General features: G+C 37.2%; 1 protein-coding gene across 2 annotated transcripts in view; it reads right to left on the bottom strand.

Moving 5' to 3' along the window:
* Nucleotides 1-15562, bottom strand: part of Atad2b (ATPase family AAA domain containing 2B) — a 129238-nt gene that overhangs the window by 76337 nt on the left and 37339 nt on the right. For both annotated transcript variants that reach the window (XM_036170652.1, XM_036170653.1), the window contains exons 10-13: nt 13905-14016; nt 11282-11397; nt 10644-10818; nt 7483-7571 (exon numbers count right to left, since the gene is read on the bottom strand). In XM_036170652.1, coding sequence (XP_036026545.1) covers nt 7483-7571; nt 10644-10818; nt 11282-11397; nt 13905-14016 — 492 coding nt within the window. The remainder of the gene's footprint in view (nt 1-7482; nt 7572-10643; nt 10819-11281; nt 11398-13904; nt 14017-15562) is intronic.

The following is a 15562-nucleotide window of genomic DNA, read 5'->3' as shown; positions in this document are numbered from 1 at the left end:
TATAATCCGAGCAGCATGTGTGATTCCACAACAAAGTCCAGCGGTCAGAGATCAGACTGGCCAACATATGCAGACGACCTCAGAAGGAAGGAAGGATTAAAATCTTAAAGTCAAAGAACACTTGCTTATCATACACAAACCCTGGGTTCAATGTCCAGAATTACAAACTATAATGGCAAGATTATTATGAACGGCTCAGTGAGTAAAGCCATTTGCCTGATGGTCTGAGTTTGATCCCGGGGACCCACATGATGGGAGGAGAGAACTGACCCCTGAAAAGCTGCACACCTTCCTAAGCATGCCACAGCATGCACACATGTGCACCCACAAAATAATTAAATGTAATAAAAACTTTAAGTAAAACTTCCCTGCATCAAAGGATGTAATCAAGAATGTGAAATGAGGGGGCTGGAGAGATGGCTCCGCAGTTAAGAGCACTGGCTGCTCTTCCAGGATCTGGGTTCAATTCCCAGCACCCACAAGGCAGCTCACAACTGTCTGCAACTTACACAAACATACATTCAGGCAAAATACCAATGCACATAAAAGAAGAATAAATAAATCATTTTTAAAATGCCTTTTTAAAAAAAGGTGAAATGACAACCCAAGAGAACAAGAAACTATTTGAAAATTATATATCTTGTGAAAGTCTCAAGTCAAAAATATATAACGATAATAAATGATCAACGCAAATAGTGAAATCTAAATATAGGCAAAGGATTTAAGAAGCAATTCTCCAAAGATTGCATGCAAAGGGCATATCATTAAACTAAGCATATGGAAATCAAACCAAATTAGGTACCACTTTAAATCCACTAAAACTACTATAATTAGATAAAAAAGTGTTGGTGAGGTTTTAAGGAAATCATAATGCTCACACACTGCTGGATAGTAATGTAAAATGGTGCACTTTTGTTAACAGATAAAGCAGATTTTCCACTATTTAAGAGTTACCATATGACCCAGCAACATCCACAAAGAAAAATTTGTATGTGAATATTCAGAGCAATACTTTTACTAATAGCCTAAAAGTCAGAGAAAGTGAATAGCCACAAATGAGTGGATAAACAAAAGGCGGTACACATCCACAGACTGGACTAGGTCAACAAATGAAGAAAATCAGGCTGCTAACCCAGCACTCAGGAGGCTGAGACAAGAGGACCACCAGTCTGAGGACATCTAGGTTACACAGTTTTGCATGTAAGACTGATCTCCAAAGTAAAAACTCTGTCCCCAGTAACATCCCTCCAAAAAAATGATGAACTGATACAACATGGATAAAGCTTGAAAATATTGCTAACTGAAAGAATATGGGCAAAAGAGCCAAATATCACAGAATCACATTGACATAAATATCTAGCCTGGCAAATTTACATAAACAAGAAGTATGGAGAGGTTTCCTAGTGCTGGGAATCTACAGAATATTATAAAGTTGAGTGGTGGCTCTGTAAAGAACTCTGTAAAGATACTGAGAGCCAATGAAGTATATAGTTTAAGTGGGTGAACTGCATGGAGAGCTGGCACAGCAGTTAAGAGCACTAACTGAGGGCCTGGGTTCAATGCCCAGTATCCCAAGGCAGATCACAACTGACTGCAGCTACAATTCCAGGAGATTCAACACTTTCTTCTGTTCTCAGAGGCACTGGGCACACATGTGGCATACATACATTCATACACACACATAAAAGTAAATAAATCTTAAACAAGTAAAAACAGATGTGGTGGTACATGTCTATAATCCCAGCAGTCGATCAGATGATGGATACAACAAAATTCCAGTTCCAGACCAGCCTGGGCTACAGCTATGTGAAAACAATAGAGGGTTAGAGAAATACTCAGCAGATAAAGTGCTTGTCAGTCCTTGGAACCCATTAGAAGGAGAGAGCTAGTTCCCAAAGGTTGTCTCTGAACTGTGTATGTACAGGGTGGGGAGTGGGGGTAGATGAACAAAAGGAAATGGAGCAAATTAGAGAAATAGAGCATGGTAGTATATGCATAAAGCCATAGATACTCGGGGGCTGAGGAAATGTCTGAGTCCAGAAGTTTGAAGTCAGCTGGGCAACAAAAAAATAGTCCTGTTTCACAGAAAAAATAATTTGAAAATATTTAAATTAGCAGCGGTAGGGTACAAGTTTGCCTCCAGCCAGGTGTGGTGATATATACCTTTCATCCTATCACTTGGGAGGCAGATGTATGACTTCTGCAAAGGTGGAGCTCTGTGATTTCGAGGTCAACCTGATCTACATAGTTCCAGGACAGCCAGAGCTATATAAAAAGACCCTGGGGGAGGGGCGGGAGTTTGCCTACAATACAAAAGGCCCCAGATTTGATCCCCAAAAGTGGGGGAGGTTACAGTAGTTTATTTTTAGATGAAAGCAATCGGGGTTATCTGTTTCCCTGTCTGAGAATGTACGGTATCTACACTTCCCTATATCTGGCAACAGTGTTTCTCTTAGTTCGCCAACCGTTCTCACTCCTATTCTTTATTTTTACTGCTGAAACAATTTCTGGAATACACAAACCATGTCAAAAATAATTTTCCTTCCCAAACACACTATTCAAGCTGTGTTTAAAAAAATTATAAACAAAATAAAAGAATGATGTCTAGGAAAGATCTGTGATTTCTATTTTCTAATTGGATGACTGAAAACCTATGAAATAGGCATCTTACCCGGAAATAAAATGAGGCAGTATCTTTAATTATAAAATTATGTTTAACCATTGGTTTCATTGGAATCTGAAATGACCCACACAAGCTCATGTTGAGATGTTTGGTCCTCAACTGATGGCACTGCTGTGTTCTAGAAGTTTCCAATCTCATATTCAGATGTGTAATCCATTATGAGTTGGTTTTGTATAGAGTGGTAAGTAGATAGAGGTAAAGTTTCAACTGAGGAAATTTAAGTTCCTAGCACCATTTATTGAAATATCTGATTGTTGAAATGTCCTTTCTCAAATGTTTGATGGAAATCCGATGTCTGTTGGAAATCAGATGACTAAAGATGCATTGGTTTATTTCTGGCGTATCTTTTCTATTCCATTAATCTTGCATGTCTTTTTCTAGCCAATAGCATCCTGTTTGGGTTACTATGTTTCTAGAGCATATTTTTTTAAGATTTATTTATTATGTATACAGAAGAGGGCGCCAGATCTCATGACAGATGGCTGTGAGCCACCATGTGGTTGCTGGGAATTGAACTCAGGACCTCTGGAGGAGCAGTCAGTGCTCTTAACCTCTGAGCCATTTCTCCAGCCCTCTAGAGTATATCTTGAAATTGGACATTATAATGCTTCTAGTTTTCTATGTCCACAGGATTTCTCTGACTACTAAGGGTGTTTTGTAATTTCATATCAATTTTAGGGCTGTCTTCATCTAGTTTTTTGAAGAGCGTCAATAGTATTTTGAGCAAAATAGCATTGAAGTGTAATTTGCTTTAGGAGGTATGGGACAATATAATAATATTAGTTAATCAATGAAGATTTCTATTTTTTTCCATTTCTATTTTGTCCTGCTCAATCTCTTAAAATTTTAATTTTTATTTCTATGTATGTTTATTTGTCTGCATGTAAGAACATGTGTATGTGGGTGCCTATAGAGACCAGAAAAAGGTACCCTGGAGCTGTAGTTACAGACAGTTGTAAGTCACCCAATATGGGTGCAAGGACTCAAGCTCTGGTGCTCTATCTACAATTCTGAACATCAAGTGGTCTTAACAACTGAGCCATCTCTGCAGCCCTTTCTTCAATCTCTTTATCTATGTTTTTCATACAGAAATCTTTTATTATCTCGGTTAAAGTAACTTGTAGGCATTTGTTTGTATTATGAAGCACTTGCTTTCTTGATTTTCTCTGCAAGTTTCATATTAATGTAGAAAAGTGCTATGTCAGCTTTGTGTCCTCTGTGTCAATTCTGTTTCCTTTAACACTTGAATTAGGGGGAGGGGTTTATGCATATGCTGGCATGCATGTGGAGAAAAGAAGACAACTTGGTGATTGTCTCTGTCTTTCCACCATGTGGGACCCAAGGATTGAACTTAGGTCCTCAAGCTTAGCGGCAGGCACCTTTACCCACTGCTGCAGCATGAGAGTTTGTATGTCAGTTTTGTATCCTGCAACTTTACTGAATTTGCTTCTAAGTTCTAATAATCTCTCAGTGGAGTCTTTGTTTTTCTATTTAGAGAATCATGTTATCCAACAATAATTTGTATCCTTTCCTACTTATTTACATACTTTTTATTTCCTTCTTTTGCCTAATTTTCTGGCTAAAATTCCAAGTACTAAACTGAATAAGGGCTGTGAGGTTAGACAGGCTTATGTTAGTGTCAACACATACCACTTTTGCACATTCAGTATGTTGATATCAGGATTTTGTCATACACAACCAGTATTATGTTGCAGTAAGATCCTTTTGTACCTGTTTGATTCAAAAATTGTTTATCAAATCATTTATCTACATCTTGTCCTTCATTCATTCGAGGTTAGGGCTTGAATATAAATTGTCTCCCCCAAGTCCACTTATTTAGAAGCTTGGTTGACAGGTGTAATTGGTTTTCAAGAAGTGATCATGGAGACTAATCTAAGCGACAGATCAGAATATCAGGGCATATTGGGAAGTGATGAAAGTAGGAGCTGGGGTCTAACTGGAGGAAGGCGGTCACCAGGGCCTACTCCTGGGTACTTTTTTTGCCCTGGTAAGTTCCTGTGTGCATTTCTATTTCCTGGCTCACATGAGCTAGGCAAAGTTGCTGCTCCACTCACACTCACTCCTGGGCTGTCCTACCACACACACCCAGAAACAGACTGAGACATCTGCACCATGAGCCACATCAGTCTTTACTCCTTACTTAGGTCAGGTATTATGACACAACATTGAGAATGTAACCAATGAAGATATAAGGTATTACGTTTACTGATCACCAGGACAATGAAAGGTTTCTGATGTGCCAGCACTCTGTAAAAACACTGGCATTGATGTTCATTGATGTTCATGTTCAGAGACTGGTCTATAGTTCTTATGAGTGATGCTAGCCTCATAAAATGGGTTTGGAAGGGTTCCCGGCCTTTCAAGATTTTGGAGCAGATGGACAAGAATTAATATTAGTACTTTCTTTACAAGTTTGGTAAATTCAACAATGAAGTCACTGTTCTGGGCTTTTTCTCTGTTGAGTGACTTTTTCACTAGTGATTCATTATTTTATGTTTGTTTTGTTGAACATTTGGTTTTGTTGCTGCTGTTTTGAATCAGGGTCTCATACTGACTGAGCTTGCCTCAAATGCTGATGCTGTCCTTGATCTCCTGATCCTCTTGCCTCCACCTCCTGAGTGCTGAGATTATACACATGCATCCCCATGCCGGGCTCAATCTTATTACTTACTACTTGTCAGTTTAAATTTTCTATGTCCTCCATGTTCAATTTTGGTACATCAATGTCCAAGAATCCTTTTGTTCTAGGCTTTCATAATAATCATAATATCATAATGTTCATAATAATCCCCACTGTTATATTTAACACTTGTCCTTAAATGTTTACTTGAAATTGCATTTATGAGTGTTTCCTTTACATTTTTCTGATTAATCTTAGAGGTTTGTCAATATTACCAATAAAAAAAATCTTTTCCAACACAAATATCTTTATTTTTATGTTTACAAATTTCCATTTATTTCTGTTCTGATTATTACTTCTTCCTTTTACTAATTTTGTGTTTGGTGTGTTCTTGTTTTTCTATATCCACTAGATGCATCATTAAATTATTTATTTGAAATCTAATTTTTATTTTGGGCTTACTGCCATAAACTGCCTTCATAAGCACTGTTTTGACCACAGCTCTTAGATTCTGATATGTTATAGATCCACTTTTGTTTGTTGGTGTTTTTCTTTTTAAACTACTGTTTCACTAATTGTATTTTTTTAAAGATTTATTTATTTATTATATACACAGAAGAGGGCGCCAGATCTCATTACAGATGGCTGTGAGCCACCATGTGGTTGCTGGGAACTGAACTCAGGTCCTCTGGAAGAGCAGCCGGTGCTCTTAACCCCTGAGCCCTCCCTCCAGCCTCTAATTGTATTTTTAATTTCTCATTCCTATCATGATTTTTAAATGTTGCTGAGCTCTCTGCATTCACTCCGTTTCATTATATGTATTCTCTAGGACTCTTTCTTAACCACTTCACTTCTATTTCCCTTTGAGAGCTACTGTTAACAGCTACTATGCTCAGCTGTCATGTTACCACTTTTCTCCTGATTTCTTTGAGTTGGAGTAACATCAATGTACCTGGCTGACCAGATATCTCTGCCCTTTTGTAAGTGGCATTCAAGGTAGACAGCTTTCTTTGAAAATGGGTCTTTAAGTGCCAGTTTGGTAAACTATGTAGGCTTTAGCTCCAGTACCACAGTACAGTCTCTCTTCGGCTTCTTTTATGGCAATCAGTAAGATTTGGATGTGGTACGTGGGCAGAGGGTCAAAAGTCCTTCTGCTCCAAATGCCACAAGTATAAAACAGCACTCTAGAGTCAGATGAGAGGTACCCAAAAATAGTGGTGGGCACTCACTGTGGTTCCAGAAACATGCAGAGTGCATGCATATTTTCTCAAGACTGGTGGCAGGTTCTTGGGCCCAACAATGGCTCTAACGAACCAAAATCACACATGGCACTAGACAGAGATAGACAACATGGCAGATTAGAGTAGGATATTGAAGCTGACTACTTCAGGTCTTAGATTGTGGAGGACCCTGACTGACAAAACACCTTCAGGAAAAGAAGTGAAATAGGGTTACTGTACCAAGATACACCTGGTCAACCAATGACCAAAACATCATTTTGTGGTAAATGACTGTATCTGTGAATTAGACAGCTTTCTAAATAATTAATGTGTCAAAATGAAATAACAAAAGTAGGATGAGTAAGGTTCTTGCTATGCACGCACCACAAAAAGCTAGGCATGGTGACATCAATTCCTAATCTCAGCTCTGGGGTTGGAAGAGGATACGGAGCAATTCAAATTCTCACATATTACAGAACAGAACATAGGACAGTGAGGCTGGAGAGGTACTTCTATGGGTAAAGGCAGTTGCCACAAAGCCTAACAACCTGAGTTCCATCCCGAGGACCCACAAGCTAGAAGGAGAGACGTAGCACCCCAAAGGTTTCCTCTCATCTCACAGACAATTCATAGAAATCATGTTCTCTGCTGCTTGAGAACACACACAATAAATAATAAATGCTATCTTAGACATCTACCCCCAAGAAAGTATAATACACATTCACATAAAATCATGAATAAATATTCACAGTATCCCAAACCAAAAGCAACCAAATCACTCAGGTTGTAAATTAATCTTGTGTTGAATGAAAGAACCTCCAGAAAATAGACTACATTTAAAATTCCTGTAAGCCTTAAAGTGTTTAACCAAGGGCTAAAACCAAATATTACACCAGTAAGTGAAAAGAGATCAATATAGTAAGTTCAGGAAAAATTACCTGTGAATCTGATCTTGTCTACTAGAACGAACTGGAGCTAGTCCATCTATTTCATCAAAAAATATTATAGAAGGCCTCATCAAATATGCCTAGTAAATAAAAAATAAAATTACTTCATTAATTTTTCACTTTTGAATTTAACTTTATATTTCCTGAGAAAGGAACATAAAAGCAAATGGTACAACATGCAACAAGTATTGAAAGTACACAGTAGGGCTGGGGAATGTAGCTGAGTGATTGGTCATTTTCTTAATGTGTACAAGGACCTGAGTTCGATCCCTAGAATCAAAAATCAGAACAACAAAACAAAAGATCACAGCAAACAGCAAACAGCAACAGCAGAGTCAGCTGCACGGTGCCCACAGCCCACAAGTACTGTTTCCCACAGTCCATGAGTACTGTTTTCAGGTATTTGATTATCTTTTCTTAAATAATAAAAATTGAACTCAGGACTTCACAGACACTAAGAATGTACTTGACCACAATCCACACACTGCCCAGTCGCTAACACTTGTTCTTTTTAACATAACTGTATATCTAAATTAGCTTCAATATAAATACATAATATTTGCTACTTTCCTTTTTCAAAATTATAATTATCAACAAGTGTTTAAAAACAGAAGCAAACATTTCATCAAGCCCTACTCACCCAAGAAAACTATGAGATAGCAATAAAGAAAATATAAATAATCTTTATAATTTAGGGCCATAATCTTAACTGAGACCAACATACAATCCTATCTCTAGCATGGTAAGACTAAAAAGTGTAACTGCCAAAATGTTTTAACTTTTAACTCACTAAACAATTACGAGCATTCTGGTGAATTCTTCAGTCTTCTGTTGCTGTTATTTTACATTTTTTGCAGTCACTATTTTTCCTTAAACTAGGCAGGCAGCATATGTCTGACTTGGCATTAGACACTGAACACCATGAAGTGTAGGTCTTACTTATTCTTCTTTCTACTATCCGTTTATAAAGTCGTTTCCACGCTTTTTTTTTTTTTTCTTAAGACAGGGTCTCACTATGTAGCCCTGACTGGCCTAAAATTTGCTATGTAAACCAGGATGACCTCGAACTCACAGAGATCCAACTGTCTCTGCCTCCCAAGTACTAGGATTAAAGGCGTGTGCCACTATGCCCTAACTACATTACTAACTTTTAAATATTTGAATTGTTTCACCAATTATATATCATTTTTTGGAATAAAGAGTATTTCGTTTGTTTTGAGATTCTCATTCTGCAGCCCAGAATGAGATTTCACCATGAAGACCAGGCTGACCCCAGCGTCTCAACTGCTAGAATTAGAGATGTCAGCCAAAGACCCTGGCTTTCACATCAGAAATGCATGACTAATAAATTCTTGACTGTACTTTTATAAAATGAATTGCCAAATATGTCACACTTCCTTCACTAAATACAACAGTTACATGAAAACTGATGTTAGGACTAATTTTTTTAAGCTACAGGAAAACTGTGTTTTGCTTGTGTTTGTTTTTTGGAACAGGGTCTCACTCTAGCTCAGACCAGTCTGAGGCTGACAGCAGCCCTGCTAGCTCACCCTACCCAGGGCTAAGAACACAGCACATTCCACCAAGGCCTGGTTCTTATTACCTGAGCTCAACTGCTCTTCTCACCTCAGGATCAGGAGTGAGAGCTCCTCTTACTATCATGTTTATTTATTTCCTGTGATTCTAGGGATGGAACCCAGGGCCTTACACTCACAGTAATAATAATCAATAATAAATAACAGGGACAACTGCATACTACCATGTCTGTTACATTTAACCTGCACACTTCCTTTCATTCTGCCTTTTCAAAACATCATTTAATTTTGAATTCTACCAGCCATGTATTTATAATCTGGTATAGTCTGGGTAACCAGGTAACTGTACCTCAAACATTTGTTTCTTAAATTTCTGGACCTTTAGGGTAGCACTTAAATGCTAAGATAAGAAATACTCAGGAGGTAGGGCCTAATAGGGGTTCCTTAGGTCACTGAGGACACATTCTAAAGGAGACTGTGGGACCCTGGCCTACTAATATTTCACTTTTTCCTCCCTGACTAATGAGGTAAAAATATTAACAGTTTTGTTCCGCCATGTGCTCTGCCATCATGTGCTTGCTATCTCACTGTAGGCCTAAGCCCAAAGGACCAATCAGACTACAACCACCATGTGAGCCCAGATAAACTCATCTCTTCATATGCTAATTGTCCCAGGTATCTTACTACAGTGACAAAAAAGCATCTACTAAATAACTATAACAATAAATAGCACACTGTTTTGTGAGATTATTCCCACAAATATTTAACATTTTCTGTCGGCACCATTTCCTCAATAAGATGACAATCTAAGCTTACTTTACATCTCAGGAGCCCAGAGGAACCTAACATGGCATTGTACACACAATAAATGTTTTATGTATCATAAATATTCAAATCTACTAGAAAATGGGGTTAAATATAAGTAGATTCCCACACCCATGAGTTCTGCACAATTCATGAATGTTTCAACCAAATGCAGATAAATCCATTTTTTTAAAAATCTGTATCTGTAGCAAACACGTACAGATATGTTTTTCCTTTCATTGTCCCTACAGTAACAAGTGTGTCTACCCTGTGACTCATATGCCACATGTCCATGGATACAGCCCACAAGATTGTAAACTTACTTAAAACAAAATGAAGTATTTTTGTGTGTATCTTTTGTATTTATTTACTTATTTTTAATTCAACTGAATGGTTCTGGAGTATGAACTTTGCCAAAAACAACATGTTCTTGCAATGTCAAAGGGTTGGGCATGTCTGCCAAAACTAATTACATAGTACATATATTGTATGAGATATCATAAAAAATATAGGGATGATGTTAAGCATATAGGAAGAGGTATATAATCCACATTCAAATCCTTTATTATGTATATACTAAACTTGAACATCTGTAGATTTTGGATGTACCAGCAGATAGGGACTGCTGGAACCAATTTCCTACAAATAACAGAAAATAACCATGTCTTTAAGGCTTACAATTTAAATTATCGATCCTGAATTCCACATACTAATTGGAATATATGTCTCCTCATAACTGTATCTGGAGACAAAAGATGTTAAATATTCTTTTAAAAAGAAAAAGATGCCCTTGAATTAGCTGACTTTTCTTACCTGGTCAAAAAGAAGCCTAAGCTGCCTTTCAGACTCACCAACCCACTTGCTCAAGCAATCTGCTCCTTTACGCATAAAAAACGCCACCTTCTTGTCTCCTTGACTGCATTCATTAGCTAATGCTCTGGCAACCAAGGTTTTACCTGTGCCAGGAGGGCCATAAAACAAGCAACCCCTAGAAGAATAAAGAATCAAAGAAATTTAGTTCAAGAAGTTTATATAAATGATTTTACACTCAAAGAAATTCATATAAAGATTACCAAAGAAAATTAATGTTATCATCAACAATTACCAATTTAAGAATTCCCCCTACCACATATAATTTTAGATTTCTATATTGTAATTTTAAGCATTGATAAAGCATTTTTTAGGACCAAACTCTTGCAATCAAGAAAGGGTTAAAAGTATAGAACAATTCTGAAAAGCCTGGAATTTCATAACTCCATAAAGAATTTCATCTTGTGCCCGAATGACTCCTAAACAGGCACAACTTGGAAAACAAGTCTAAATAATAATCCTAATCATCGTTGTTAAAATACATCAATAAATAAACATGAGAATTTATCAAAGACTAATTAATTGATATTCAAACAATTAAAAATAACCATACAACAATAAACATCTAAGATAAAACATACCTTGGAGGCTGAATTTTAAATTTTTCAAAAATTTCTGGATATAAAAGTGGAAAAACTACCATCTCCTTCAGAGCATGTATATGATGGCTCAATCCACCTATGCTATCAAACCGCACCTTGGAAAAAGAGGGGGAAATTTAATATAAGACAATTCCATAATCATAGGTTTGCTGTGGGATAATGCTTTTGTACATGGGTTGATAAATAAAACGCTGATTGGCCAGTAGCCAGGCAGGAAGTATAGGCAGGACAAGCTGGGAAGAGAAAGGGTAGAGTCAAGAACCACCAGACAGACACAGAGGAAGCAAGATGACAGGGTAGAACTGAAAAAAGATACCAAGGCACATGGCTAAACATAGATAAGAATTATGGGTTGATTTAGGTGTAAGAGCTAATCAGTAATAAGCCTGAGCTAATGGCCAATCAGTTATAATTAATGTAAGTCTCTGTGTGTTACTTGGGGGACACGAGTGGGAGAGATTTGTCTCGACTGCTGGCCAGCCGGGACACAGGAAAACTTCCAACTACATAGGTTCCAAAATTTTGTCTGTTTTTGAGTGAAAGTCTTACTATATAGCCCTGTCTGGCTTGGAACTCTGTGTAGACCAGGCTAGCTCTGCCTCCCAAGTGCTGGAATTAAAGGTGTGTGCTACCACACCCAGCTCAGGTTCTATAAATGTTTTTAATTTATGATTTCTATGATTCAGAAATACATCCCTTCAGAAGCTTTTGAGCATACATACAAATAAGTTTTGGCTAATTACAAATAAATGTAGAAAAAGTCAAAGGTAAAAAACTCAAATGAGGCAAATAATGCTATCTTTCAGGAATCAAGTAACTCAGGAATAAGATAAATGACCAACCAAAAACATTAACAAGTAAGTATCTGAGAAAGTGGCACACTGAAGCACTAGCAGTTCAAATCCTTTCAATATCTCACATACCTCAGGCTTCCTCAGCTATTACACTACCGTTTCTCCCCAGACAAAACTTAATTCATACACAGAGCAAGAAAACCTTTGCCACCACTGTAGCTCTCCAAAACCCAACATAATCAAACAAAACCTTACTCTTTAGTATTTAATTCCTCTACCCAGAAAGAAATTTAACTTTTCCCCATCGGGGACAATAATGAAGAAACAGGAATGCACTGACATATCATTGATATATCAGAAATGAAATTAAAAGACTCTGTGAAAAAAAAAAGTATATAAAAAACTGCCTAAGGAAAATTGTATAGAATGTTAACGTGATTGTCTATTGGACCCTGGTGGAGCCCTTTCCCTACTTCTCATTCTACCACAGAACATGGAAGTGTTTTATGAATTATTTATTATGACATGAAAAATAAACTATAAAAATTAAAGTAGGTCAAAACCAGAAACATTTTAAAAGAAGTTAATTATTTTTTCTTACATGTGTTATCAAATTAGAATTGACTGGCAGAGACATCTAAAGTTAATAGACTTATAAGAGTAAAGTACTGGTAAACCAAATCTAAAAAGATGATAAGGTCCTCAAGAAATGTACTATTTCCTAGGGATTCAGGACACATATAATCTAAAATTTCCTTCAGTACTAGTAAACAAAACAAATATTTTTACTCTATGACTTTGGATTGGAGGAAACTAAATTTTCATCTTCAATAGTATACTGAACTCTTACTTGGTAATTTCTTATAAATCACACATAAGAATCAGTTAAATTACGTTATCTGAAGATGCAAGAAACCCAGAAAAACTCAGATAAATTCTTGATTATGAGGGAATAGTTCAAATTACTCCAACATGAGCCATTTGATCAGTGGACCAACCATATCTTTATAAGCTTGGGTCTTCTCATACCACATCCCTTCCTTGGGGTATAATCATTCACTGTCCATAGTGACTTCATCAGTGCTTACACTGATTAACACAGACCTAAATTTCTACCCAGGTATTTCTACCTTGTAACAAACCAAATCAATTGCTTACAAGTAACTTTTATTTGTGGGATGACAGAGATCCTGACAACACATCTACAATCAATTAAACCCTCTTCCCATCTTATTTCCCTCTTATACACTCAACTTCAGATAATGGAATCACCCAATACCAATCAAGACTATCCATTATCTACCTATTTATTTAAGCCAGAAGCCTGCACAACACACTCAGTTTGTTTCTGTCATTCTCCAAAAGCAATTCAATCACAAAACTCCATCAATTTGAATACCTTAATTCTCTCAAATCCACTAATTTCTCTGCAGCCCTACTTTATATGGTAACTTTTGCTCAGGATTAGATTACTCATTAACAACATCACAGCCAGAGTGAGGTACATAAAATCCAAGTCTGTTTATGAAATCAGGTAACTCCAACAACAACCCACAGGTCCTTGTGGTACAGAAATCCTCTCAGCTTCATGTCCTATCTGCTATAGATTCTCATAACACTGAAAGAAAAAACTTGACTAAGTAGACTGTGTGACCAAAGTTTTAAGGACCCAAAACACACACATGAAACTGTTAATAGTGGTCATATCTGACTTTCTACTTTTTCATGTATTATTTTAGAAATAAGAAAAACCTTAAAAACAAAACAACAACAAACCTACTTCTGGGAAGGAACATCACCAAACTTACTGATTTATCGATGTTCATCGGATCAACATCAGCCAAACTGGCACCCACTTTCACCCGTTCTCGGAGAATGCCACTAGCTAAGTCTTCTGCTCTGAAGTTCACAGGCAAGCATCTGAAATGTAGAAAACAAGAAGAAAAGGTAGTAAACCTTCACAGGGCTGGTGACACAGCCCAGTGGGTAAAGGCTCTTGCTGCCAACCTGATGACCGGAATTGGATCACAGGGACCCATGTGGTAGAAGGCAAAAATCAACTCCCACAAGAAGCCCTCTGACCTTCACACATGTACATAATGATTTACAAAAATAAATAAATAAATGCTTGATTTTTTTAATCCTTTACATTTTAATGTCAAAATAAATTAAAAAAAAAAAAACAACTTTAACATGTTGTTCATCTTTCTACCTTATCATAACCCAGGAAACATCATCAAAAGGTTTCATATTTTAAACTACCATTCCTAAATGCTTTCAAATGACCAAAACCAGTTCTTCAACAGATTAAGCAAACATGAGCATTAATTTATTTTCTCAAAGAGTTTAACCTCTCCCAATAGGAAAGCTAGGAACTTGATCCTCAGATTAGAGATGATATGAGTAGTAGGACCTAAGAGGTGATAAAGCCCAGCCAGAGGGCCCAGGTCACTGGGACACACTACAAGAAGACAGTAATGCCTCCCATGAGACCTGGTCAGTATCTAGTCTCAGTCCCCCATTTCCTACTTCTCATATGATATCCTCTCTTCATGTGTTCCTGCCATAATGACATCTGCTATATATAATGTGATGCAGCCACGGGGGCCTATCACCAGAGCCAACACCATACTGTATGCACTCAATCTCCAAAACTATATACCAAACAAAATCCTTTTCTTTACAAATCACCTAGCCTCCAGTGTGTTATTATAGCAAAGAATATAGCTGAGTACAGGTAAAAATCACAATATGGCATAGCCTCAAAAGTGGACAATTTCTATGATAACTCCAACTTCTCTGACATTTTTGAATCCTAATTTACCTTTAAAAAAATTATTCCCAAAGTAGGTTATCATGACTGGGGATACAGCTTAGCGGTACAATACGCACTCCTATCTGTGAGCTCTGGGTTCCATTCCAAAACTATCTTCATTCTCTCTCTGCCCCTCCCTCGCTCCCTCTCAGAAGATCAGATGCAATGGGCTTTAAATACTTGTATGCAATTTAGATTTTAAATGAGTACAGTGGCACACATGTCCAGGTGAGCTTCTCAAGAAGCTAAGACAGGAGAATCCCTTGAGCTCTGAGTCCAGCCTGGGCAGCACTGGGAGACCCTGTCTCAAATAAATAAACAGACTTAGATTCTTCTCTTACATCTTTTTACCATCCTCCACAAGATTTATTTTTAATACATAATTTATATTAAACAAACCTGAAATGGTTAACTAAAAACGTTGTGTTTCTACAATTTACTATGTGGACAAGGCATAGAAGTACTTGCTAAATGTCAAATCACTAAATAAAATTACCTTTATTATTATAAATGTAAAACAGAAAATTGAACCAGGTGGTAGTAACACACACATTTAATCCCAGCACTCAGGAGGCAAAGGCAGAATGATTTCTGAGATCAAAGCCAGCCTGGTCTACAGAGTGTGTTCCAGGATTGTCAGGGCTATGCAGA

The sequence above is a fragment of the Onychomys torridus genome, chromosome 21 (assembly GCF_903995425.1).
Source record: "Onychomys torridus chromosome 21, mOncTor1.1, whole genome shotgun sequence".
In the NCBI taxonomy this organism is placed as follows: Eukaryota; Metazoa; Chordata; class Mammalia; order Rodentia; family Cricetidae; genus Onychomys; species Onychomys torridus.
The sequence above is the reverse complement of the archived record's forward strand: the minus strand, read 5'-3'. Positions and strand labels throughout refer to the sequence as shown.